The 27,306-nt window shown below is 49.7% G+C and overlaps 9 protein-coding genes across 9 annotated transcripts; 4 read left to right on the plus strand and 5 right to left on the minus strand.

The window, feature by feature from the left end:
- Positions 1-899: 899 nt before the first annotated feature.
- On the plus strand, positions 900-3,132 carry HO133_001531 (uncharacterized protein; the record flags this gene model as incomplete). Its single annotated transcript, XM_037292461.1, has 4 exons — positions 900-969; positions 1,954-2,066; positions 2,188-2,540; positions 2,610-3,132. 4 exons carry the CDS (start codon positions 900-902, stop codon positions 3,130-3,132), a joined length of 1,059 nt encoding a protein of 352 aa, XP_037151880.1.
- A 954-nt stretch (positions 3,133-4,086) lies between these two features.
- HO133_001532 (uncharacterized protein) lies at positions 4,087-4,507 on the minus strand (the record flags this gene model as incomplete). Its single annotated transcript, XM_037292462.1, has 2 exons — positions 4,087-4,174; positions 4,230-4,507. The coding sequence occupies 2 exons, from the start codon at positions 4,505-4,507 to the stop codon at positions 4,087-4,089; spliced, it is 366 nt and encodes a 121-aa protein (XP_037151881.1).
- A 2,010-nt stretch (positions 4,508-6,517) lies between these two features.
- On the minus strand, positions 6,518-8,080 carry HO133_001533 (uncharacterized protein; the record flags this gene model as incomplete). The annotated part of the gene is made up of 1 exon (XM_037292463.1): positions 6,518-8,080. One exon carries the CDS (start codon positions 8,078-8,080, stop codon positions 6,518-6,520), a length of 1,563 nt encoding a protein of 520 aa, XP_037151882.1.
- A 1,377-nt stretch (positions 8,081-9,457) lies between these two features.
- HO133_001534 (uncharacterized protein) lies at positions 9,458-9,794 on the minus strand (the record flags this gene model as incomplete). Its single annotated transcript, XM_037292464.1, has 2 exons — positions 9,458-9,671; positions 9,724-9,794. The coding sequence occupies 2 exons, from the start codon at positions 9,792-9,794 to the stop codon at positions 9,458-9,460; spliced, it is 285 nt and encodes a 94-aa protein (XP_037151883.1).
- Positions 9,795-9,867: 73 nt separating this feature from the next.
- Positions 9,868-11,393, minus strand: HO133_001535 (uncharacterized protein; the record flags this gene model as incomplete). The annotated part of the gene is made up of 2 exons (XM_037292465.1): positions 9,868-10,013; positions 10,421-11,393. 2 exons carry the CDS (start codon positions 11,391-11,393, stop codon positions 9,868-9,870), a joined length of 1,119 nt encoding a protein of 372 aa, XP_037151884.1.
- Positions 11,394-12,289: 896 nt separating this feature from the next.
- On the minus strand, positions 12,290-12,718 carry HO133_001536 (uncharacterized protein; the record flags this gene model as incomplete). The annotated part of the gene is made up of 2 exons (XM_037292466.1): positions 12,290-12,346; positions 12,413-12,718. 2 exons carry the CDS (start codon positions 12,716-12,718, stop codon positions 12,290-12,292), a joined length of 363 nt encoding a protein of 120 aa, XP_037151885.1.
- A 3,252-nt stretch (positions 12,719-15,970) lies between these two features.
- Positions 15,971-19,083, plus strand: HO133_001537 (uncharacterized protein; the record flags this gene model as incomplete). Its single annotated transcript, XM_037292467.1, has 3 exons — positions 15,971-16,806; positions 16,853-18,988; positions 19,044-19,083. The coding sequence occupies 3 exons, from the start codon at positions 15,971-15,973 to the stop codon at positions 19,081-19,083; spliced, it is 3,012 nt and encodes a 1,003-aa protein (XP_037151886.1).
- A 4,424-nt stretch (positions 19,084-23,507) lies between these two features.
- HO133_001538 (uncharacterized protein) lies at positions 23,508-25,454 on the plus strand (the record flags this gene model as incomplete). Its single annotated transcript, XM_037292468.1, has 2 exons — positions 23,508-24,260; positions 24,975-25,454. The coding sequence occupies 2 exons, from the start codon at positions 23,508-23,510 to the stop codon at positions 25,452-25,454; spliced, it is 1,233 nt and encodes a 410-aa protein (XP_037151887.1).
- A 588-nt stretch (positions 25,455-26,042) lies between these two features.
- On the plus strand, positions 26,043-26,906 carry HO133_001539 (uncharacterized protein; the record flags this gene model as incomplete). Its single annotated transcript, XM_037292469.1, has 2 exons — positions 26,043-26,077; positions 26,318-26,906. The coding sequence occupies 2 exons, from the start codon at positions 26,043-26,045 to the stop codon at positions 26,904-26,906; spliced, it is 624 nt and encodes a 207-aa protein (XP_037151888.1).
- Between the last annotated feature and the right edge of the window lie 400 nt (positions 26,907-27,306).

Consider the following 27,306-nt stretch of genomic DNA (forward strand, 5'->3'; position numbering starts at 1 on the left):
ATCCGCATTGCTCATCGTCATTGGTTGGCTTGTTGTTTGAAGTTGCGACCGCATTCTCCTTTTGAGGTACCATAGCTGTATGTGGCGCCATTGTTGAAAGTAGCAAGCGCCTTCTCTGTCGCATCCCTTTTTTGTACACCGTGTTCGTCCCGCTTTACCACGGTGGCAGAGAACGAGTAACTGATGGTGGTGGTCGCGGTCGCGGTCGCGGTCTTGGTATTCGTTATCGCGCATGAGTCCTCCATCTGAGAGCAGTCGCTGAAACGAGGGTTCGGCAATACTTTGCATGATGGAGAGCTGTAGACCTTGTGGTTGGCGTAACTGTTGGCGAAAGCCACTTCTCGACCGCAGAACCACTGCACATTGACATGGCAGATTGCACCACACTGCCCAGCTGTTGGTGAAATCCCTCTTTCCGAAATCTAGACATCAAGAGGGCCATACATTGTTTTCAAAAGTGAGTGTACTTGGGAGGACAGGTGGTGTATGCCTTATTAGGCGTTGTGTTTTCAGGATCCATGCCACTGCCACAAATGCCGTCTTGCCTAGCGACGTGGACGAAGGTTTCATCGAATCTCTTGACCAGCGCCGAGATCCTTAGAATATGCCAGAGATCAAGTGGCTTCCCGGACCAGAAGGCTCGGGTCCAGTGCGGTGGATATGTCCGGGAAGGCTGCGAGGAGTATCGATCGAAGCGTTTTGGCGAATCAGATGCGTGGGAACGAGTAGGAGCTGTACACGATACATGAAGGAACGATACGAGAGACGGTGGATAGGCAGTGGGAGAGATTTGTAGAGGTCGAGTTGTCTGGTTCGAGAGAGACCTGTGGGATCTTGCTGAGACTTTTAAGCCTGAGAGGAGACACGAATGATGAGCGCCAGAACGTTAGACACCCGCCATGATTGCTTCTGATGACCACGATGACGTCCATAGCCAGGTCACATTTGGCAAGGCAGACTGGTCACTGGGTAGGATGGGTGCCAAAGAGAGTGGAGACAGCACATGAGACCGCAAGCTCGTGGACCTTGACCATGTTTGTTGGACCTCCATGTCTTCATAGAGCTGTGGAATTGATCCCTGCAACAATCTCTGGCTGATGTCATCCCACTCCAACCCGATCCAGAGCCCACACGTCTATACTCAGCAGAATGGAAGGAGACCTTTGAAGTTACAGTGAGCTGTGACAGTAGCTCAAAACTTGTGAATCGTGTTATTCCCCATCGGCGCGCTCTCCCGACTGGTACGAGAGACAATGCGGTTACATACAGAGTAACGAACATAGTACACAACCTACTGGAACGAGAGAATCAGATCTTGCTTGTACTCTGAGTGTGACATACCATGGATACTGGAATATCATCAATTACGTCAAACAGAGGTACGCGTTGACCCTGAGCGTACGTTCAGACCCCCTGGCATTGTCACGAACCTTCGACCTGGCCTTCAGACTGTCTTGCATTGACAGATCTTCCAATCTCCTTTTCCCACCTTTGCTCCTTCTAAGCGGCTTCACCAAAGCATAATAGTATTCCATTCAATGCGCATACTGTCTCGTACTCTATCTGCTCAAGGCAATTCTGTCCGAGAGCCCAAGACATCGTCTTCCTTGGACAAAGGGAATTGAGTTCTTTCCCGCATTTTGCAGGCTACCAGTCACAATCACATTTCTTTGCGTCAGCGCCATGCGACTTCACTGTCTGCGAGGAATTGTAAGCACAACCAAAGAACCCTAAGCGTACATTTGAAGTTTGCTCGGGAGCTTTGAACATGCGCCACTATGAACTGTAATTATTGCGTGAGGAAGTGAGGGTTGTCGATGTCTTTACAAGCTCCCACACACAGTATTCATATGGTTGATCGTCTCAGGTATACAGCGTACCATTGCCGGTGAATTTATCCGAAAAGTTAAGACTAAGCCAGAATTACGGAGGGCGACTGACGCGCTTGTGCAGGTCGCGCAGATCCACCAGACTCAGTCACTCTTGATTTTCACTCTCCACACTCTTCTGATGAACATCTAGCAGCAGCGTTGCCAGCTACTTTGACAGCAGCCAGTGGGCCAATAGTAAGTCCAGATGGAGCATGCTTGCTCTGTATCTGCCTGAAACCTCTGGCACAATAGCATGACGTCCGCTGACCGCGTTTGCCCAGTACCCGGCCCTTTTCATCCATACAACCTTCTCCAGAGGCAAGATGCCTTGTTTCACCAATTCTCGAACGAAATAAATCTCGAGGTCCTCCAATACCTGCCACCGCCTGATCTCGGAAGCTACTACTGCGTGAACAAGCACCTGTACGCTGTGACGGCAATACATCGAATATCTTATCAACGCCTCAAGCGGAGGTTCTCAACCTCCTTGAATAGCAAGCAGCCCGGCTCCACGGCGAAACTTATCAAGAGTGTCTTGGCCGAGCCTCGAAGTATGCTCTACGTTCAGCATTATACCATTGATGGCTGCTGCGCTGGGTGGGGCAGGAGCGACGACCATTTCGATGATGGTGAGCTGGAGCACGTTGAATATACAGCTTCGGATGTGTCGTAATTCAAAATTGCTGTGCGAGGTTCCGAGTACATACCCAATGATGAGAGAGACTCATGGATTACAAGCCTCAAGGCGGGAGAGGAAGATGTTTTGATTGCGCTTGCTCTTACGCTCTTTCCCAATCTCACGTCTATCGATATTCAGGATCCACGCCTCACTCCGCGAGTTGAGAGGATGATTCGCCGCATGACAAATGCGATATACCCTGACATGGTTCCGTTGGCCAAACTGATCAGCGTAACCATCGGTACTTCTGACAGCAACTTTTGTATTGACCCTAAGACTATTGAACTATTTGCCACGCTACCATCGGTCCAGACCGTTAACGCCGCGTGGATTGGTGGCGAGATCGAGATACTTGAGAACATTGTGCCAACGAAAGGCTCAAATGTCACGGATCTGAACGTAATGTATGGGGATGTCCTGCCACAGCGCCTGATGCTTCTCCTACAAAGCTTTGGATTGTTCCTGTCTATCACGTATTGGCCTGCGAGTTCTCCTCATTTGGAGCATGACTTTGACCCTTTCTCGATTGTCACCAATCTATTGGCTTGCGCCCAGGACTCGCTCCGAGAACTCCAGATCTGAGCAGGGTCTACAACGAAGAAGTACATGGGCAGTCTATGTACATTTTGCATTTTAGAACACCTCGACACTGACACCATGATCCTTTTCGGAGACTCATATAGTCTAGTACAAAAACTTTCAAACTTCTTTTGCCACCATCCATACAAGAGGTCAAGCTCCATGGGGAACATCGCAACAATAACGCCCTTCGCCTGCGTCTTACCAGCCTTGTAGAATCCCGAGAAGTTTTCCCTAACCTTCGCGGCGTTCAGCTCTTTGAGACGGAATTGTCTTACAGTGAACAGGCCACGTCAAAGGACATGTGTGCGACAGTCAACATCTCTTTAGACTTTGTCTTTCTGGACAGTGAGGGAAGCAGAGAATGTCTCCCTCTTTATATTGATAAGGGAGAATGATTGCGCGGAGATTTCCGTGCAACCACCTCGGAACTCCGGAATACTGATCGGTAATCCGCATTCATAGAGTCAAATCACCGAAATCATTCGCCAAATTCTCAATTCGTTCAATTGTATTGAGCGCTCTTTTGGTTAACAACCCAGGAAGCTTCCCCTAAAATATGTAAAATCACAAATTTTGTTGATGTTTTGGGGGGGGGGGGTGTCTGTTCATTTTCTTCCTCGAATGTATTCATTTCGGCCTCTCAAAACACCATGCTTGCAAAGGAGCGAAAAAATTGTTTCCCGATGTGCCTGACTTAGGCTAAAAGGTCAGCTGTGGATGGTTTAAAAAGGCACATTCGTTCAAAGGACATTTTGGGCATTCTGATCAATTTTCTCTAGCGTCCCACCCCAAAAAAGCACAGCGGGACTTGCAATGATAGTAAGACAACGATACTCCATGGTAGGGCGTCACAGCTGAGTTGACGCTATTCTCAAACTAGACCAATCGAACGACACACATCCTCCGCATTCTATGTGCGCAACCACCCCCCTTTTCTTCCTGGCTCACCCCCTATCACGACCGCGCCGCCTCCCGAGCCTCCAACGCGCTCACCCTTGCCTCCAGGTTCTGCCATCGGGCTTCCAGACTCGGCTGCGCATTGCTATGGATACACAGTCAGCGGACACTCTTTACTGTAATAAGTAGGGTATACGTACGAAAACTTCCCTTCACTCGGTGACGGAGCACGAGGCGCATAGATTGGAGCGCTATACTGCTGCTGCTGCTGCTGCTGCTGCTGAGGGGGCGCATAGTGTTGTTGTTGATGATGATGTTGTTGTTGTTGTTGTTGTTCTTGGGGCGGAGCAAGATACTGCTGCTGCTGAGGGGGAGGGCTGGCTCCGTGCGACTCGTCCGCGGCGGCGGCGGCGAGCCGCTCGGAGGATTTCTTGTCTTTGTGGTTTTTGTAGCCTTTGTAGGCGGAGTAGGCGAGCATTGTGAGGAGGTAGAATGAATCAGTGAGTGAGTGAGTGAGTGGATTTGTCAAGAGGAGGGTCGAGGAAGTAAATGTGAGTGTGCTATGTGTGACGAGATCGTTTGAGTTGGGGCATACGGGCGAGTTATGTACTCATTGGGACGAACGACGATAGGGGCTGAAAGGAAATGATGCTCGTATTGCGAATGGCTGTGCAGAATATAACGTCTCATTTGGTGTGCATCTGTGCGACGGTTCACGAATTGGGCTCGCAGTGGCTGTGCTGTGCCTCGCTCGTGGAAAGTCTCGTCTCGCGATATCTTCCGAGACCGGCTTAGCGGTTGGGGCGTAAATCGAAAGTTTCGCCCGCAAAAACGTTATTGGAGTCCCGTATCTCGCTCCGTATCCATGCGCCGCACGCGATATCTTTTAGTGGCTTCCTAGGGTTCAAAAAGAGGTACTCCCTAGCGACGTTAGTCTTCGGATGGTGGGAGACAAGCATACCACATAAAAGCAAGCAAATGGACTGCAATCTCAAGACACATGTTGGTTTTGAGCGACGTCGTTTGCAAATTAACCTTGCATACATATGTTCAAGAATTGAGGCAATGGAATGTTAGACAGTTGTTCTCTTGTATGCAGTAATCGAACCTGATCGCTACCGGCGCCCCAACTCGTTCCGGGAGATTTGATGACTGCCGGCGGGTTGGTTCGGCATGATTATTACTTTCCCCCACGTTCGCTTGAGAGGACTACTACCTTGTGCCATGCTGCGTCTGAAGGCGATGAGTTCCATCGTTTGATTGCTGCTGATGTGTATTGCCAAGGTCGATGCAAAGTCGCCCAATGGGAAAGAGTGGATCAGTTCTAGCTGATAGAAAACAGGAGGTTTGCGAGATAATGCGTATGCGAACTGAGTGTGAGAAGGACTCAGGGATTGGTAGAACTCGTGGCTCTCTTTGATTATGGTAGGCAGTGATCCTTACCGATTCTTCCATCTCATGCTCTCTACTCACATTGATTCCATAATCGTCTTCAAGTTGCTTTGATTACATCTTTTTCAACACATCATTCCTGCCTTAACTCCATCAAATAACCTAAAAAATTATCTCTCATTACCTCAGCCCGGACTGGGTATTCCTTACAGCCATCTCAACCCCTACAGCAGCTCCAATCCATCGCAGGGAGCCTCTTGCAGTCGAGATCGAAGCGAAACATCTACACCGTGAGCGTCCTAACACTGATCTCCCAGTCCTCCGGGAGCGCCGACGAGTCCTAGCCTCGAAGCAGATGAAAGCCATCCAGGCAGCGCTTGGCGAAGACGACGAAGGTTACGTCGACTGGCTTCGCGGCGCCCGCCGGAGCTTTCCTTGGGAAGATTAACGCCTCGGCAGATACGTCTGTAGTGTGTATGCGTGCTCAGCGCTGGGATAGACACGGTTTGTTCACGGTTGACATGGAAGTGGGTTTTCCAAAGCGAACGTCATCCCAGGCACAAGCAATTCGCAAGGCAGAGGGAAGAGCGGCAGAGGGGGTGGTCTCGGGCGTTTGGACATGGCGGCTACTTATACGATCGTTGAACACTTGATGTGGAAAGCAGTCTTTAAAAGAATCCCAATCTAAACTTCGATTGGATGGGACAGGCTAATTAAACGTTGCTCGTAAGCGATCGCACCGCGTTAATGAAGTAAGATGAATCCGCTGACAAAAGCCCCATTTTGCTACCCATCTATCCCATGTCTTCGCAATCACCAGGCTTGCGATTCCTTTGCCACTCTCCTTCAGAGCATCACGGACGTTCTGAGCAATGCCGGGCGGAGTCACATTGGTCTAGGCAATCCCTCCACTAAGGCACAGACAAATGCAAGGGAGTCCGAAGAAAGGGAAGGTTAGAGTGTATTAACTGCCGGAAAGAAGTCTCTATCGCCATAGACTTGTATGGGACTTGTTTCTACGTCAGTGTCGGAAGTCATTCGGGATAGATCACTCTTGGAGACCTATCGGCAAGTCTTTTAGTCGGTAATTTCGAGCCTAGGACTCGTCCCGTTCGCGATACCGCGTGGCGTCTTCCACCATGTGCTCAGCTAGCCCGTCTAACATGTCATGCGTCAAATTCATGTCGGACAGGCAATAGACGTCCTTCAGGTAGTCGAGAGACTGTTGGGCTGGTTGACCTAATTTCAGACTCGGATGTCTCAGTGTAGGGTTATTCCACCAGTTGACCACGTAGTCCCCAATGGAGTGGAGAATTTTAAGGAATTCTCCGCTCCCGTGGTCGTGGTCATCGCGGTGCCCGTGACGTTGGGAGAGGTAAATCTGGTCTCCGCCATGAACCAGCAGAGACTCTGGAACTATATGGAAGGATGAAAGACAATTCGCGACCCGTAGGTACTCGACAATACCTTCCCATTGTCCGTCAAGGAGATTGATGTTGCCGAAGGCGAGGTGCCGTAGGCTTGGCATCTTCGTGATGAGCAGTGTTACTAGATCTTTGGTGCTGATCGCCAGATTTCCCACCGTGAATGTGGTTAACTGAGGCCAGTGGCCATTTTCGGGAAAGATCATTGGGTATGTAAAGAACCAAACTGGTTCATCGACACAGTCAACAGGGAGGGCCAGGTCGAATCGCTTCAAGGCCGTCATGGATTCGAGCATACGATGTAATCCATGCAGAGTTTCATAGAGTTTGACCATGGGCTCGCGGGAATATCCAGCAAGGGATAGCCTCAGATATCCGAGTCTACAGAATGCGCCAACCCCGTGATCCACATGAGTTTGTTGCTCGCCTGGTTCGGTGAGAAAGGCAGCAGTAGGAAGGGGCCCCTTGATTGAGAGATTCCGAATCCTAGTGTTTTTGACTCCCGAGAGGGCATGGGCGAGAGTCCAGAAGGCGTCGGATGTGCTGGATTCTTTGAGGGGCTCATCAGAATCAAATATGAAGTCTCCTGGATGCGCATGGAAGGGAAGCCATGATCCAGCCAGTGGAGAGCCTTGGCGGCCGGGCTTGTCTCCGGAATACCATCTATCGCTCAGCTTCACAGTCCTGAGCCGGCCAAACCTTCTCAGGCCGGTCACGAGTAGTTTGAAAAGAGTGTCTTCTTTAAGGCAGTTCTTCTCAAAAAGTGCTTGGTTGATCCACTTCTGATATCCCTCTTGGACAAAGGAAAAATCACACCATTGCGCCTGGACAGGTGCCGTTCTTCCTAGCCAGTCAAGCCAATTTTCTCGACGATCTCTGATCATGGTGATGAATTGACGGATATGGGGGTCAGGGACTTGGGAAACCCGTTCTGTGTCAAAGGCGATCACGGAGTTTTGTTGCCATAGTATCTCGAAGTATTGCGATATCGTTATGTCCGGCGAGAAACTGACGGCATCGTACTCGAGTTCCTTCACAAATTTACTCAACATATGATCTCGCGCGACAGCGGCGAAAATCTGAAGATTGAGCTTGTGAGGGGAGATGAAGAGCTTGGCAAATAGATACTCGGAAGCGCAGCCGGACCAGAGCTTGGAGACCAGTCGTGCGCTTTTGAGGTCTGCTTTGTTTATGTACTGTAGAGTTCCTAGTATAAGCTCGTTGGGAAGGCTCATGATGAATGACTTGTACCGTATCATACAGTGATGGGAGGAGCTTAAGACAATGATGAAGTGTGAACATTTTGTGTTTCGCTACTTATCATCTTAATTAGCGTCATCGGCAAACCTTCCCTGCACGGCTTGTGCTGCTCCGAATTTACCACTCACCGGAGCAATCCGATGGATTGGCTTGTCAAAGGCCTCTGTATCCAAAGGTCAGATCTTTGGCTCGTCTGATGGTCAGATGTAAAAAGAGTCATAGATGTCATATCCAGATCACCACCTCCATGTATCGTTTTCCTTGCCACCCTTCCCACATTCTCCTCAAAGCTCTCATCCTCCCCAAATGCATATCCTAAATGTAGTCCATCCTATATGCAGTCCTAGCATATCTTGGCACATAACCCCAGCTGACGGGGCACGAGACACTCGTAAGCCGTCCACAGATGCACCCATGTTTCGACTAGAGGATCAGACACCAGTCCCCACTACTCTACTTTAAAGGAAGAAGCAATCGAAGATGTATCTTGCTTGATTACGAATCCCAAAGCGGCCATGACCCTTCGTGCCGTCGTGACGCTTCTGACCGGCTCCCGATAGAGGCATGAATACGTGTCAGGGCAAGGTAGATATTCCGGAGAGGCAGACGCGACACTACTGCGGCAGGGACGGTGTGTGTTTCCTCGATGGCAGCGAGCAACTTGTCAATTTTTGCAAGACCGGCTTCGCCCACAACATGCTTTCCGGCAACATTCTTTCTCTTGTTCGAAGTTCCCTGGACGTGTGTGCAAATGTCGTAGCTGCAGTGGAAGCCCCAGTTTGGAAACCCTCTCCTGTGTCAAATCGTAGCTGGGATCGGCTTTCGGCAGGGCGTTCCATAACAGTATCTCCTGCCCAGCTGCAGTGTTGCGTGTGGCACGCACAATAAACAAGTCTCCAATGAAGCTGCGGCGTACGTTGCTGAAGCGACTATGATTGCTGTAAGATGTCTTAATGTAGAGGCCGCATGAAGGGTCGGGCTTCCCTCTCTCTGCTTTCGAAACTCCTCCTCCGCCGAAATTTGTCAGGGGGGATGCTCGAGAACTCTCACAGGCGATGAGAGAGAGAGAGAGAGTGCGATCGATGAGGAACCTAGACCGCATTCAAGCACCGAACAGTCGATTCAAGGGGCATAAGAACCTAGTTAGCATATGTATCGATCATTGGCATTCCATTCACTGCCTCTTCTTTGACCGGGTCGTGAGTACCGTGATGGAGAGACATTACAGCCAGATCAAGAGGAGGGTTTCGAAAGAGCTGATGTACCGAGTCTATAACGAGATCTGCTTTAATTCCATTGAGCGTGCTTTTACTCCTAAGACTTGTCGTGGATTTGTTGTCAAACAAGGAGTATCAGAACGCCTTTTCGCATAGTGGAGGGTCACGGGCAGCAACGTCTCGGGTGGCGAACAGACCATGACCGTGAGCTTCTGTCATCTTGATTGTCACCGGTCCTCCATGTGTTGCTTTGTCAAAGCACCCAGTCCTCCATTTGGCCAGCGATCGATTCAATTTGATGACTTGGGCTTCTTCCAATGTTGTCGCAACATGGACTGCAGCGCCGTAACTGATTACAAGTCAGTCTCATGACTCTCGCAGGCGGACGGAGCTATCCTCACAACTCAATGGCTTCAAGCAGCCTTCCCACCTTCAAAGCGTCATTGCTATTATCCTTCGATAGTGTTACCATCTTGGCAATACCATATGTACTCCGCCACTGGTGTCCGGTGTCTCTGTCTCTAGGTATCGCATCATGTGAGCTTTCACAACATCATCACGAGACTTCTGTTTCTCGAAGTTTCAGCTTGGTCAGCGTTTTCAGCGTCACTTGTCCCGTGTGGCTCCTCGAGTAACAAATCCTCATCACTTGCTTTGTCTTTGCTCATTGTCGGTGTTAGATTCAACGTTTCTATAGTTGGTGATAAAGACTGAAAGCAAGATGAGATGAATCAGAACTGCGCGGTTGGCTCAAGCCGAGCAGAAGCATCAAAGTCAGAAGTAGAACGATGTCGAGAGAACTTAGTTTAAGCTGGCCAACTGGCAGCGGTTACTTGCGAACTCGCTCTCGCGAGCAGACGCGAGGTGCGTACTGAAACAACTCCAATCACCAGTCACTCACATCGGACCTATAAGAATTGAACAGCTTTGCTACATGCAAAAATGAGTTCCCTGAGATCCTGAGATCAAGCTAGAGAATAGTATTGCCAGTTAGCATCTTAGCACAGCGCATTATAGATTCCGGAACATCCATAACTGTTTATCCAAGATTCCTACAATCCCCGTGTTCAAGTAGTATTCGCGCTACCTCACTATTACCTTTCTTGATTGCCTGAGTCAATACCGTCTTCCCTCCAGGTGGCTTCGCATTGAGATCAGCATTGTGCGCCAACAGCAGCCGCACCATCGACTCGTCACCCTTGGAGGCTGCATGCCACAACGCAGTCGTTCCACCGGGCGGTGTTGCATTGACATCAGCGCCATGCTGGAGAAGTAGGCCTGCAGTCGCCAAGTCTTGCCGAACAGCAGCGCGGTACATGGCCGCCGAGCCACCGGGAGGTTTGACGTCAACCTTGGCCCCGTTGCTCAGAAGCATGTGTACCACCTTCACATCACCCTGTTCCGCTGCGTGCCATAGCGTCGCGACTCCCCCAGGCGGTGTTGCGTCAACGTTGAGCTCTGGAGCATGCAACAGAGTTTCCAAGACCTGCTTGCGTCCTTTTGAGTATGCCACGAGCAGCGCTGGTTTGCCTCCGTCCGGCTTTGCATTAACGTTGGCTCCGTGTTCAAGCAACAACTCAACCATGTCCGTGTACCCCTTAGAGACTGCTGTGTACAGTGCCGTCTCTCCTGCAGGAGGTCTTGCTTCCAAATCTGGGTCCCCTTGCTCCAATAGCATCTTCAAGACCTCGAAATTCTTTTTTTCCACTGCGATGGTCAACGCCGGCTTTGCGCAGGGAGGGCGTGCGTTGGCGTTCGCGCCTTGGTCAAGGAGCAAGCCAATGAGCTTCGCATTTCCTTTCGAGACCGCCTCGTATAGCGCTTCGTCGAGGTGCGCACCCCCCTTGCCACTGGCCTCGGCTTTCTTGGTCTTGTTCCCTTTCTCTCCGCTTGTCCTTTCCTCATAGACTGACATTGGTGCCCGCCCTGGTCCATCTCTTACAGCATCTGCGCCAGTGGCCCAACCAGGATGATGAGTAATTTCGGATACCGTGGGGCTAGAGACTGAGCCCGATGTCCTTGGATTCGTGTCGTAGCGCGTATACGGGGGCGGAGGAGGGATCAACACCATCTTTTCGTCGAAAGCATGAGCTGGAAGAAGCTTGCGATGGTGTCTATTCTGGTGGTTGCTTCATTGGCCTCGATGCGGACCCGTTAATGAACAGGCAGGGCAGCACTCGGAGGTGAAGGTTCTCTTTGGCCTTGTGGGCCTTGTGGTGTAGGAAGAGTGCAGTATAGAGACTGCTTCTGTCTGGCTTATATAGCCATCGATCATGGAGACAGAGTCCCTACCAGGGAAGAGCGCAACTCAAGATACGAATCGTCCAATCAACTGCTGGAATTCTGTCGAAGACGGCCTGGCTTGGCGCACGGGGTAACATTGATCCTAGCCTCCTGCTTTCTCCGACGCCTCTCTGAGTCTCTCTCGCATTCGTCGTGCAGACTTGGTCTTGCCTAGATGGTCGTCGCTCTCTTACGCCTGCTGTTCCAAATCTGAGAGGCGGAGACTTCATGGTCTTGGCCGATGGGAAGCATAAAAGTAGGTATTCATAAATGCTGTCATGAACGAACGCGCGATTTTCCTCTCAGGTGCTGTCTTGGAGGCCTGATTAACTGGCTGGTGATCGGCCACAACAACGAAGCAAAACATTCATGATAACGAATATTGGATGTGCGCATATGTCTCGGTCATCATTATAGTCAGAAACAAGATCGGAGAAGCGCTGATCCAAGAGGCAATAGCAATTTCACTTGATCACCTTCTTTCGTCAAGCTATATGATATGCTCTCTTGCTCCCATCAATACCATCCATCTTCTCAGTGTATAGTACAATTAAAGAATAGATAAGGACTGTGATGGCTGCTTCGACGCATGGCTGCATCCATGCAAATTAATTCTTTCTCTTGGGTTGGTCAGAGAGCTAACATGGGATCAGTGCATTATTGGTTGCTGCTTCCCAACTCATTTCATTGGGCTATTCCACTATTATACATTGCAGAGCGGACAACTTTCTCCTCAATACCCTTCTACCTGCTATTGATCAAGCCTCTCACCAGTGCTCCGTTGCCTCACAAAGACATGCCACTAACCGACCTTGTCAAGACTTTCACATCCGCGTCCTTCTCCTCTATCTCCACACATCCCTTCTTCATCTGCTTCTCATCCACCGTCTCAACAACCCCACGCTCCTGCTGCTCGCTCTCCGTCTCATCGCTCAAATTGGCAGCCAAACTCTCTCTCTCCTTCTTCTCCCGAGACTTGCGAATCACCAAGCTGACCAGGAAGTGGATCGGACCACGGCAAGGTCGTCTTCGGCAGCCAGAACCGTGACCTCCACAGCGTGATTGCACAGAGATAGGCAATGGAGTCGATTTCGATGGCTGCGGGTCGGTCATCGCGGCGTAGGCCGGGAGGACATCATGATGGGTATTATTGATAGACGGCTTGGCGGTGTGTTTGGCGGGACAGTGGCAGCGGTGGCGAGGAGCTGGTTTGTGGCAGGTTGAGCAGCGAGGACCGCGGTTCTTGTGGCACATATTGGCGGATTGATGTTTGGTGGTGAGATTGAACTTGGTCGATATGGTTAGAAGGTCAAGGTATCTGTCGTTCGAAGCTGAAAGACTGAGACTCGTTCTGTCTGTTTAATTTCAAGGCGGGTTTGGATTTCGGAGTGGATGATGCTGCATTACTGGTGGGATTCGAGCTCCTCTATATACATAATTTCCAACAAGCGGTATCTACAGAAGACACGAAAGACGGCGCAACCCATCAACCTGTGCATTTGCCTGACCAAGCTTCATTGCGTATGGAATGTGCGACTTGAAGCTGGAGCCGGCGAAATATCAGCCCGAGTCCATTCTTGGCGGGCTTGGCGTTGGACCTCATTTGCGACAGTGCCGATTTGCCGGCGGAATCCGGGTATCCTTCCTCCGCTTCAATCGCTGTACTCTACAGCCTTGAGCGGGCCGATTGCAGGTATCAGTATATATAATAGAATAAGGTAGGGCTGAACTAGAAAACCTTGAATTTGTATGTGCAGCCAATCATCAATTCGGGGTTATTACGCCTTTTGGCTAGACCGGCTGAGTCATCGCGGGTAAATTAATTAGCGTCCGCAACCATCAAAATCTCGCCTTCCCGCGCCTCCCTCATCAAAAAAATAGGCGTACATTATTAACATATAGAATAACTTTTTTGTTTTCTATTAAAATTTTGAGATTTTTTTTTAAAATTTTGAAGCGCTGTTTGCGCGTTCCGAATTTTTAAGAATTTTGAAATTTAGTCTTATAACTATTAAAGCGCAAGGAATTCAAATATCGCTCACCAAAGTTCGCTCATCAAAGATCGCTCACCTACTTACTCGATAGCCCTAATCAAAAAAATGATTATGAATTTAATTCATAGGCCTTTACAGAGGTCTGCACCGAAAGTCCTGCACATGCGCTAAAACTCTTGGCGTTCTTGGCATTCTTCGGCAATTTAACAAATTTCTTAAATAGCTTCATTTTTTATTGATGATTCTTTATATAACTACGTATATACTTATTAACTCGCTTATTTGAATTATATGGTCGTATATTCCCTTTAAAACGGCCTTCCCTATACTCGTTACCGTCTTTTAAACGAATAACTTCAGCAATATATCTGAGTATACGTTCTATCTACTTCTAAATCCTCTCTTATAAAAGATATTTTTAGTAATAAGTTTATCGCTTTTTAGACTTCTGTAATGGCCGTAACGATCTTCGCTATAATATTATATTCGATTAAAATAAGTATCTAAAGTCTGATTCCGTCGTTATGATTAATACTCTAAGTATTAAATATATTAGAATTAAAGAGTAATAAGAAGATATCTACTTACTATACTGGATATATACTAAATATATACTAAAATTCTTTATATTCTCTCTCTATTCCTCTATTTCTCTATTAGCGCAAGTATATATAGCATTAATATCGCTGCTATCGCTATAATGCATATAGTAATATCGTAATTATATACCCCGTACCTGTTATTACTAGAAAACGCAGTTTACTAGGAAATGCAGTTTTTTAAAATCCGATAAATCCGGCGCAATACTCAAATGCCTACTTTCTATTAAAATATGACCTGGCCTACTCTAACGCATTGAAATCTATATTCTAAAGAGTATAAATTATAGGGGGTATTCTATAGTGTAGTTCTGAATTTAAATAATATGAATTAATTTATTATTAGCTGAGTAATAGTTAACGAAAGGATTTAGAATTATCTATCTTAACTATAGCTTACTTTCTTATTAATAGTAATAACTTTATAGTAATTATAGAAGCTTTATATCTATAGATATCGTGATTGATATATACTATTATCTATTATTCGAGTTTAAGACTAAGTGATTAATGAGGTAGTAAAATAGCTAGGGACGAAAAAGCTCGCTTAGCTATTAGCGAGTAAATATTATATTTAATATTAATGTCTACTTTATAGTAGCTAGACTTACTTATTATAGTGAATTTAACTTATAAAAGTAGCTGTATGCCTGTGTAGACCGTAAGATATATATTATTATTATGCTCAGTTATTATAGAAATTTGATGGTGGGCATTTTGATGTTACGTCGGATTTATCGGATTTTAAAAAACTGCATTTCCTAGTAAACTGCGTTTCCTAGTGATAACAGGTATATATGCAGTAATATCGCTACTATGTATTATATATGTATACATTATATGTAGTAAGCATTGATATCGCTACTATGCAAAGCATTGATATTCAAGATATTGAGAATATTTGCCAAGAATGCCAAGGATGCCAAGAGTTTTAGCGCATGTGCAGGACTTTCGGTGCAGACCTCTGTACTCGTATCATATATCAGACTTAGCAACGACCACCTCTTTCTTCTCTAAAGACGGACAAATTCTTCTTAACTGTATCCTAGTGAGCGCGACGGAATTTGCGAACCCTCCGCCCAGTCTGATGTCGATCGATGCGAAGTTCCCAGACTCCACCAATTGTGGCGGTTCAATGATTCAGTGAGAAGACCAAACCCCCAAAAAGAGGTTAAGAGCTGGCCGGATGCCAACGTCTCGTCTACTGATTAAACAATTTCTGATGCACATGCCCAATTCTGAGCGATCCTCGCAAGCTTGACCACGATATCCCGAAGCCCAACATCCGTATAATCAATCCCCGCCTCCATCCCCAAGTATATATCTCTCCCAACGGTACAGAATCTCACCAACTCAATCGCCTCCAGCACCATCTCCCACGTCAGGTTCGGCTCCTCCCTCGCCTTGAGGTCTTTAACGTGTATCGGCAGGTCGGCTCGATTGTAACGGTATCGTCCCAGTGGCGGGTCAATGCGTTGCTGGCCGAAGCCCAAGTCAAGCTGCACTTCGACTTGGCGTTTCGCGCCGAAGAGGAGGGCGGAGATGCCGGAGCGGGAGAGGTCGGAGAGCCTTACTCGTACTCGTCAATGGAAGGTTTGCCGAGGACCCTGCCGAGTTCTCCCCACAGTGGCTTTCATTCGATTTCGTCCCCTCGAACCTCCTCGACACTGCTGAGTCCCGGAACATACATCTCCCATTCATCTCCTACTTTCTCTTCCCTAGGCTGCTCCTAATTAGCATATTCCCTAGCATGTGCCCTATCTCATACGAACATGGTGGCATCTAATGCTACGGAAGTGCTTCAGCATAGCACTTACCAGCAATACAAGAAAAATACTTCAACACTCATTCGATGGATCGTAACCACAGCTTCTTCATGCGCCATTCCTATCGCTCCCAAGCCAATCAACAATAATCCAAAGCACAAGAGAAAGGCAGCAAAGAATGCTCGAACTGAGAATGCGAAAGCCTTCCCCTCCGAGATTAGTACATCGAAACTCGTATCGCTCTCGACCGCAATCGCAGAGGCGGAGCAGCCCGTGCCAGACGCTATCTATGTTCTCTTTGACTCGGTGATTGGTGCTCGGACTGCTGCGCACGACATCTGGAAGGCTCTATCTATCAATCACCCAGATCCAGATGTGGAGAAGAGCAATGAGGGTCATTGGGCGTTCATAGTAGCGTTGAGATCCGCATTCGACGCCCTCGGCGGTGCTATCTGGAGGAAAAGTCATGAAGATGATCGGAATGCCAAGAGGAATGCTAGGGAAGAGGAAAGATCTAAAGCTCTTGCTACATTGAAATCTGAGGCCGGGCCAGAAGGCGTAGATCCAGCGTTTGAATTTATGAACAAATTTGATGGCCTAGATGTTCAGAGCTTGCCAATCGAAGACGAGGCGGTATTGGACGAATTGGCAACGCAAGGCGCCTCGCCAACCACGGAAGTGACAGCTACCGATCACCCAGCACCAGCAGCAGCGAAAGGCAAGCGGAAGGGCAAGTCCAGCCGTGTTCCTACGGAGCCTTTGGACAAATACAAGGTCAAATCGGAAACAGAAGCCTACTTTGCCGTATGCTTCTTCGTCAGAGATGTCATGCACCTCAGGAAGTAAGGCCGTCTCTGCATTGACTTAAGAGTCTGCTGACGTGCCTAGGTACATGAGAAACATCTGGCGTCAAGTTGGTTTAGGCCAGTTGCACTGTGCAGTCGCTGGAGCGTTAAGTAATCTGGCCGTCGGCATGATGCGGTCACTGCAGTACGAGCTGGCCATGGACTATCCCGCATGCACCCATTTCTGCGAGATAATTTACCAGCTAGTCCGAAATGGTGACTACGTGATCATTGGAGCCACAGCGCCCTCGAGTACAACAGCAAAGAGCAAGGTGAGTTCGAAGCAAGTTGCGCTTAACGCAAAGGGAGACATGGGCGCGATCGAGGAATCGTTGCTCCTCACAATCCACAACGATCTTGTGAGCTTTGTCACCGACTACCGCAAGAACCGCAACGGCAAGCCTAGCTCTAAGTTTGCGAAGATGAGCTGGAACCCGAATTTCAGAGACACACAGTTCACCATTGCTGCGGAGATGACACCCCAGAACATCCGCAAATGGAAAGCAGACTATACGATTTCCTGGCTGTACGATCTTGTAAACACGTATGCCATGGAGAGACTCATCAAGGGCAAGTCACAGATGCAAAATCCCGAGAATTTGGATTGGAAGATTGAGGACTCGGTCGAATGCGAATGGACAAACCGACCTCTCTGGGGGCCAATGGATTTTGCACGCGACTTGACGGTTCTAGCAATGCAAAAGCCTGGCGCTCCAATTGAATCAGAACTGAAGCCACACCATATTTTGCAACTTCAGATCGCAGTTGATTCCATGTTCTGCGCCAAGCGATGGGCCGCTCAGGACGTACCTCCAATTGATTGCTTTGGGTCGACTAGCTCGACGCTTGTTTGGGACTTTGCCAATGACGTCGTGGAGATACGAAGCTTTCGCGAACAGTGGGTCGAGGCTACGGAGCTCCTGCTTGAGGAGTTCAAGACAGACAGAGAAAGAAAAGGCGACCCTACAGAATGGAGTCATCCGATCATTTATCTGGACATGATGATGAGAGAAGCTCTCCTACTCGGCGAGACTCCACTCGATTCCCTTCCTGAAGCGCCTCGTTCACTTTTCTCGAAGAGCTCAAAAAATGGGCTCTGGCTTTACTCGCCATATCTATGCGGTACAGGGATGTTGGAGATGCTCAATATGTCCTATGACTGGGGCACCAAATGCTGGGACCGATCCGGATATATGCAAGCCTTCTTCCATCTATACAACATGCTACTTCAGAATGGCCATATCAAGAAAAGTATCACTCTCCTCGAACGGGTGATAGAGATCTTCAAAGACGACATCTTCCGCGGCGGGCAACGTCCCACTAAGAACTTCTTCGACTCTTTCAAACTCAGCATAGATATCCGAGCGCAGTATCTAGGCGATTACACAAAATTGCGCCGCCGGAAAGTGGGTGTGCAGAGAGAAGGTTCCATCTTCCGCGACAAAGGCAAGCCGAATGATCACAGCTTGTACACCAAACAAAGCAAACTGTTCGCTCTTAGCCAAGCGAACTGGCTCGTCAGCAAACTCGATCAGTCGAAGTTCCCGTCTCTTGCGGCTCACACACACAGCGTGACCGACATCCTCGATCTCCTAGTGTCAGATCTTACAGAAGACATTACTGGCCGCACCCCAGTGGCAACTTTGAATTACAATAAACTTCTCCGCACTGTATCAGTCATATATTGTGGGCTCGATAAAGTCACAAAGGACATGCCATCGGCAAAAGCGATCCTTGCCGAACTGATGGACGACTCTAAGACCACCCCGCCCAGCATGCACGACAAGATTCTCTCACTAGCCTTCAGCTCTCCTACCGTGATAGTTCAAGACATGCGCAATGAGCGGCTCGATTCGCCCGTCTTAGCGCGCATGGGTTCTCATCTTTCCAAGATGTGCGACAAGATGGGCCCCGAACTCGAGCGCTCTCTCGTGTATGGCGAAGAGGCTGGAAAAATCCCGGAGCATGTGCTAGCAGATATTAGACCTGGGAACCGGAAAGTTCTGGCGGAAGATTCGCAAGGTGGAGAGTTCTTGCGCAGCAAGAAGATGCTGGAGTTGAGAGAGGCGAGCCCGCAGATGTACGAGGCTTTGGTGGCTGCGACGGCGGGGATGGAGGTCGGGAGTTGCGCGAACTGTGAGCATTGTAGGAGGGGAGTGAAGATTGAGAATTCGGATGAGTAAGTGTCTTGACAAAGAGTTCGTGGAGATCATGGTAATGCTGACATTAAGTAGTCTGCTTGGGCAATTGATCAAGAAGGTCACGAGCGACTAGAGGTTGCAGTCTGTCCGTGGGCTAGAAAGATGCTCTGATTTACTTGGCTTGCAACGAAGACCTGTGGTGGACATGTGTTTTTCGCGAGATCTAATCTTCAGATGTGCCGAGTCAAGGCCTATGATCTGTCCACTCGACTGAGGTAAAAGGTTCAGATGCACATCATACGGAAGATAACTCATCTACGGCTATGGTGAGCTAATTGGAGGCCGGCGTCTGCTCGGGGGCTCGTAGCGGACGAGAGCTGCCGTGAAGTGCATACTTGAGAGAAATAAAATGCGCACATACCTTACAGCGGCTCGATGTTGTAGACAAATACTCTCGAGTAGAGTGTTCGCAAAATTGAGCAGCACGCACTTGACTTGTAATGGTTAGAATTACGATCACCAAGTCTACATGCCACCTACGATTATCTTTCAAGGTTTTCATGACGCGTTCGTGCTGTCGAGGCAGTGAATGTGCTTGACGACATTGGAGATGGGCATCGGCGAAGGACATTCAAAGCATCTCCTCCTTCCATCTCCATACCTCGTTCTGGCCGCAGAAACCGTCTTCTGTCGCGTTACTTCATATGTCAAACTCCTGCGGCATTGGGAGGCCAATACCCTAGGCTTTTGAGACGGGTCATTGGCTACGAGTGTCCTGAACTTGTGATTCAAACGTCTCGAGTTTACTCTCACACTATCTTGTCACGAAGAGACCAATTATCATTCGACGAGAGGTATGCCGTGGAAGGTGAGGAGGTGGCCCGAGCCGAGGGTAGCCTCGGTAGCGATAAGACCTCACCTACCGTGCTATAGGTCTGTGCCATAATTCTGAAACTCACCCTTTGTACTCTAGTACTCCGTATGATACCTACGAATACGATGCTGGACCCAACTAGAGTATAACCCGAACTTCGACCGCCATAGAGACCAGTATCGATGTTCATTGGTACATCACATCGCTAGCCCCCCGTTATGTGAAACCGGAGTCGCACATCTAACGTACCCTGAAACGCCATGCGCCATGCGGCAAAGCATCTCGCCGCCAAAGCCTGAAAGGGTGTGCATCCATCACTATCTAAGCTAGACTTCTTCTACCACGTCTGATTCGGCGAGTAGGCGTTGCAGCTGAGGCAGCTTCCGCATACACCTCGTACTCTTCACGCTACAGCAAGTACTCTGAGTTCACGGCCTGGACCAAACTTTGTTCTTTCGAGATATCACGATCTCTCTTAGTCACAGGCTGTGTGGCTCTACTTTCCTTATCCTCAGGCACGATTACCTCTTCGCAAAATCTGCCTTTTCGCATCCTCCTCCGGCGCACGAGTGAGGCAAAGGAGGAATGGCCATAATACCGGCCATACAACGGGCAACCCCGAACAACCCCGAACTTGGCGCAGGAACAAAACTATACATATGTATCACATTTGTCTCTCGGCAGGGTTTCCCATGTTTTCAGTGGCCATTGGATGCACGACCTTGAGCCAAGCGTCCGGAGAAAGTTTTATCGTTGGGATGAGGGCATTTGGCAGTCCAAAAAAGATTCTAGATGTCTGATGTGGCATACTAACGCCCCGGCATCTCGAAACTTGTCCAATGTGGCACGTGTTCTGCGACGCCCCGAATATTCTTCAAGCGTCTGGCCCTGGGATTCAAGACCGAAGCAGAGCGTGTGCGTCGTATTCTGGCTTCGACCTGCAGCCAAAAAGGAATGGCCGCCCCCTAGCTAATCTCTAGAATCTTTTCGAGGCCGTGGTGGGGTGACAGTAACTGGAGAGATGCGTGACAGGGCGAACAGGAACGCCGCATCTGCTAATGGTCGAGACTTGAGAACCTTTGAATAAAAATCGAGAGTGTCCTCCTTTAAACCTAGGTTAGAACAAACCGCAGGCACTCTTTACACGGTCGATCTTTTTGGATCTCAGACGTTGAACGTCTAATCCCTTCCTTCATCAGCACCAGCACTCTTTAGACTCTTTGCTGCCTATCAGACGTTGAACGTTCAAGACTCTGCTTTTTCATACTTAACGTACACCTTCCCATTGCGAATATTACAATTCAAACCCTACAACCCGTTGCCAACCATGCGTTCTTTCGGATCTGCCACCACCGCTTTGGTGACCATAGGCTTCTTCGCCCTCACCACATTCTCAGCTCCATCGCCGTGGAACCCGAACAACTGGTCACCAAAGCCGAAGCCAGCGCCATCACCATCGCCAGTAGCCCCAGCACCCCCCGCTACCACCACCACGACGAGCTCCTCTGGCGGCACAGGAGGCACCAGCGGATCCTCTGGCTCGGGCTCGGACTCCTCTAGCGCCGGCTCTGGTACCCCAGGATATGCAACCATCTTCAACAAATGCACCTTCCCCACCTACGTTTTTGTCTGCAAACAGCATCCAGCAACCTGCGGCTCCACAGTCACTATTGCCGCCAACACAGGGACTTACTCTGAGGCTTATGCCCCGTCGAGCGATGGGGGTCATTCGCTGAAAATCTCCGTAACGAGCGGTTCGGGGAATATTCTGCAATTTGAGTATACGAATGGGGGAAATGGGGACATCAGCTATGATCTCAGCGAGGTCAACGGGAATCCGTTCGGGACCTGGGGTTTTAGTCTTACGAATACGACGACGGACTCTTTTTGCGGTCCGCCGGCTACGGATTGCCCGGCCATCTTCACGGATCCAACGAATGGCATTCCGTATACTGCAACTACTTCCGATGGGGTTGGTGCGAGACTTTGCGGGTAGGAGCTGAGAAGTCAGGGGACCTGGGGGTGGTTGGAAAAGTGGTGCTTGTTGCGTTGGTCGCACTTTGGGATATTTCGTCGCTTCGGGACTTTCTCTATCTCTCGCACGCAGGCCGCGCGACTGCCATCGCTCATTACTCGTCGCTGGATCTAGACCCGAGGTTCGGATCATGCTCAGTCTAAGGCCTGACTATCTCTCAGCCAAACCTTATATGTACATACTTGACAACAGGAGTTTCGCTGGGCTCTCTTCGACAGTTAGTGGATCTTACAAGATCGAAGGATTCCCGAAGGATACTCGGTAATAGATGACCGGCAAACTTTTTAACCTCATCCTGTTTAGACAACTACATCTTATTTAGATACGCATACATCGTCTTCGACTCTTTGTCCCTTCAGTCGAACCCGGTTATATTCACATTGCAATTGATTTGTGGGCCTATAGAGCGCCGGTCGTGTTCACTGTCGTTCGTGCGGTCTCGGCTAGGACAAACGTGGTATGACTGCTACTCGCTGAGAAGGGGGTGACGCTCTACTATCATTCTTGTGTCTGGATTCTATTCTTTTCTTCTTCTGTTGCCTTGTGCAATCCGTCACCTCTGTGCCACTTTCTTCTTCAAGAATCATCGCTCTCTCCATCTCTCCATCCCTCTGCGCTGTCTGTCACTATAGACAGGAAGAAGATAATCCTTGACCGCAGCAGCAGCAGCAGGGCCAGCGGCATGAACGCAGGCTTCCGGAGAATGTGGGAGGATTCTATTTTGCTTCCAGAGGCGTCGAATCCATCTGTCGAACATACGTCGACTTCCATTAGTCCGCCATTCACCACTCCAGTTATCACCCACGGCAGTAATCGGTTGCGCTCTATGTATGGAGCATGAGTAGGGCGAGGGATGCGCTGCCAGGCTGACTGAGTAGCGAAGCACAAGTTGATGGAGGACTGTCTCTGCTATCCGGACGATGAAGGATAGGATGGACGGAACCGACGTCGATAAGCAATGCCCGATCTTGATGAACTTCGGAGACAAGGTCGGTATCTGGAAGTCGCAGATTTGCGACGATCGGAATCGTTCCTGAAGATTTTCCCTCAGTGTGGAATTTGATCGGACTGACGCATTGCGCAGCATTCATTCCATACTCACTCTTGTGATTGTGACCAACTTGATCGCATGGAAAGGGTTGCCAGGTTAATGTCCAGGACTTCGGGTCCTTCTCAAGCCCTACTAAGATGCGAGTGCAGCAACACTAAGGAATCCGGCGTGGCGTCGCAAGATGTTGACGACCATCGGAAACTTCCCAAACTCGACTGCGAATGAAACAGGCTCGAACGAATGTTTTTCAAATGGGTCACTTGCTGTCTTCAATATTGCTGTAGTGTCCCTCTTGTGGGCTGTGCTTCCCTGCAAAATCTATCTTTGGGCGAACCTAATTCCTGCGGGCTGTGCTTCCTTCCTCCAGGAATCCGGAGCCTCCAACGCGCCATGTGTTACGCATTCCACTAGATACGTCAGCCGCAGCTGAAGGATTCATTCCCTGGTGGTGTTCTGCTATAAGAACCGAGCCTTTTTTTTCGCACGACCCTTTCATCATTGATGAAACTTTCAAGACATTTGGTTGAAACGCAAGGTTCCCTTCCCATACTCGATTTTTAGTCCTGCAAATTAATCCAACACCACCCATTATCAGCCATGGTGATCAAAAAGCGCTGTCTCCTCTGGGACTGGACCAACAGCTCCGGTCCCGGCAACCCGGGCGTGCCATGGGCCATGAACCAATGTGACTTCCACGGCCCCATCTCCTCCGTGAGCAACTGGAACACCTGGACGCCGCCCGAACTGCACAACCGCGCCCCTTACCGCCCCATGGTGCACCTCGAAGCGCAACTCTCCGGCGGCGACTGGCAGAACATACTCAACAGCCACGAACCCATCGTCCACTTCTTCAACGAGCCCGACAAGAACAACATCCCCCCGCAGCGCGCGGCGCAGGCCTGGCACAGCCAGATGGTGCCCCTGCGACGGCACGGGGGCAAGAAACTCGTCGGACCCTCCGTCTCCAACGACGAGAACGGCCAGCGCTGGCTCGAAGACTTCATGCGCCTCACCGCCTCCGACCCTCCCGACTACGTCGGCCTCCACTACTACGGCGCCGACGGCGACGCTTGCATTCGCTACCTCGAGGGCATGCACGCCCGCTACCGTCGCCCGATCATCGTGTCCGAGATTGCGTCCGTCGCCCGGGATACCGCCAGCGTGTACGGCTTCACGATCCGACTGGCCAACTTTATGGACGAGACGGAGTGGATCTTCGAGTATGGGTTCTTTGGCTGCATGCGGAAGCTGGCGGATGGCTTCGTCAGTCCGGCGGCGCGGCTGATGGAGCCGGATGGGCGGTTTACGGATTTGATGATGAAGTTGCAGTGGGATCAGCCTGTTAAGCCGGTGCATTGATTCGGGATGTCGTTCGAGTGAAGTCTTATATTTCAGCATTTTGGGGAGGGGCGAGCCGCATCTACTTTGGGCTGCAAATGGATTGTCCTTGTGGTGGTGCTGTTGTTATCGGCGTGACCACATTTCCAGGCGTTTTGACATCCAGTATAAGTCTGCATTCTTGTCCCTTGTGGAGATTGACTCGTTCAAGATATAGCATATAGTGAGACCGACGGCATCGCGTAGCTCTTGCTGTTGGCGGACAATAATTCGGCCATGGAAACGTCAACTTTATCTTAGTTCAACCACTTACTGCGTAAATCGTGGAGACGCCGGATATGCCGAATCAGAGACTCACCGTCACGGTACCCTGACCTCACCCTTGTACATAATGAGTTGATGCTTTGCAACAAGAAACAAAATAAATCTTAGAAAAAATAAACATCATCAGTGGAGCTATCTGTCTAACGGTACAACGGGCGCCAGTGGTGTCGCCAATGAAAGCTTCTATTGCTTCCTTTACTTGTGCCCACTTCAACTCGAGCACCGGTACCATTACGTACCAACCTGAACAGACTCCTCCCTAAGGATGGTATCGACGTGGCTACCCTATGTTCCTATCCTAGGGTCTTGGCGGCATCATCGCTCTATACACTGGCGCCGCTGCCACGCTAGGTATGTCGCAATTCTCTTTTTCACATAAGGTCGTCGAACGAATGGAATCAGACTGCCAAGCTTTCAGGCCAGCCTCTTCTCTTCGGCGCAAACACTGGCAACCCCGGCGCCTTCACCAGCGAATTCTCACTCTCCCAATCGGGCGGCAGTGGCTCCTGCGGCGGAACCACGGTCAACGGCGTCGTATGCGCAACTGAAGAATCCGTTGATGGCAACTTCATTTTTGATTTCAGCGCCATCCTCAACATCGGCGCCTCAACCCTTAGCACTTTGGAAAATTCCTCCGGACAATTCGGATGCCCAGTCCCAAGCGAAAATCCGGCTGTTGAAGCCGATGCGCCGACCTATGAATACCCTGGGTATCCGAAGACGCAGCCGTGCAAGTTGAACCCGCAGCAGAACGGTCTCGCTCAGTGCGCGCCAGAGACGAACACCTATGGTAGGTTCAATACGGAAATGGTTCTGTTTTGCTTGAATAGTCCCACGGTTGAGGCGCCCGCTGGTAATCCGTACCCGGTGGCTTTTGAGTGAAATGACTTGCATCACATCTTGGAGATGAGAGCTTGGAGCTTGAGACACGGATTGTCAGTATGTACTAGTACATCCTTGTCGACCTGAGTAGCTTTGTACATAGAGAGCCGTCGCAGGATCGTGAACACGGATACCGCAGCAAGAGCTTCGTACAAGAGGTGGCCGATTGACGGATACGAGTTTCGTAATTGACGAAACCTACTTTAAGATCTCCAAATAATGGCCTGTAGGCTGTGGAAGAAAGTTGATTCTTTTCGGCTTTCCCGTGCGTTTCCTCATGCCTGCGTTACGAGCCTCGGATGACACGTCGTCTGCGGTGTGAAATGAGATATGGTAAATCTCCAAGCAGTCGTCCCATTCATGAGTAATCCGTATCACATCTACACATAGGCGGCCACATAGAGTGTAGATAGTGGTTGGGCCGTCTCGCGCCGGGGATAGTAAGCCTGCATAGGTCCAAACAGAGGCCTGAACAGGCGGATTTCTCGTACCCCAGCGCAGAAAAACTTCCATGCCTGTGGCATAGACCTGGAGTGAAATGGTAGCTAGCTATGTACAGGTTGTGGGTGGGAGGGACAAAATTATGCCATGTCTCTGAAAGAGACGAAACCGAACATTGACGGGTGCATCACCTGTCTCCTACCCCTTGCAGGGACCCTGACAAGGGCCACATGTGACCCAATCATTCCCAGTGGCGACTCCGCCCGTCGCAATTTTCTCCGGAGAACGATGTGCATGTGCACGTATATCTCGATGCACTTAGTAGGGAAGATTTTCAAATTGAAAACTTGGAATTTAGGAGTCACCTTGCTTAGAAACAGCCCGGAACGTGCAGTCGGAGCTCTTTCTGACCACGTAAACAGGACGATGCTCCTTAGGAGTTTGTATCTTTTGACCTTGTTCGCCTGCACTCTCGCCACGGCTCCCCATCCCCTCCATGTCAGAGAAACCAACCCGGATCCTTCATCGCCCACGCCAACCGTCCTCGCCCCCCGCTTTCCACCCAACTGGATCTCAACCCAATCCACAGGCCAGCATGCCACAAGTGTCCGCTACGCCGTCACCTTCTGGAAAGCCACCGCCATCCTCCCCGTCGTGGCCGCCGCTCAGCCGATGGCGGACTTCTACCGAAAGGCCACCTTGGCCGCTGTTCAAGCAATCAGGGCCCAGTCGATCACGAACAGCTACACGTTTGGGCTCGGCGTGCTTAATCTCTACGTTGATACGTTGGATAGGAGTCCGATTGATATGGAGATGCTAATACAGTTCGTGGTGAATATGGTCGGCGTCACGAACAGGGGTTGGACGAATCATTATGCTGCGTTGGTGAAGGATCAAGTGACGGGGGCGCTGACGTTGATTAGTTTGGAGGCGGCGGGTGGGGTGGCGATGGCGTGGCTGGGGTCGGCGACGTCGGTGGAGCAGTATGGGAATGATCCGTTTGGTAGTTAGGTCTGAGTTTTCTGCAGGTTCCTGTTTGGTGGTTGAGAGGATATATAGTTGTGGCTGATACGAAAAGTCGCTACGTTTGTACCGTCCTTCACATCCAGGATACAGTCATGCTTGTTCTTCGGTCGCTTGTAGACCGAGAGTCGTCCTCGTTGAATGCGCCGTTTGCCGGAAGTCTCACACTCCGAGCAGAAGTCACAACATGCGCTGTGCTGCGATACCTGTATGCAATCTACTCGTACTCGTGGATTCCAGAAGTGAGTTACTTGATATAGCGAGGACACCAATAGATCAAGTGACATGCCGCTAAGTGGAAATATCTATTGGTGTCCTCGCTCTATCAAGTAACTCACTTGAGTATAATCCAGAAGTGAGTTCTTTGATAGAGTAAGGACACCAATAG

The sequence above is a fragment of the Letharia lupina genome, assembly GCF_014066315.1.
Source record: "Letharia lupina isolate WasteWater1 chromosome Unknown contig_12, whole genome shotgun sequence".
Classification (NCBI taxonomy): domain Eukaryota; kingdom Fungi; phylum Ascomycota; class Lecanoromycetes; order Lecanorales; family Parmeliaceae; genus Letharia; species Letharia lupina.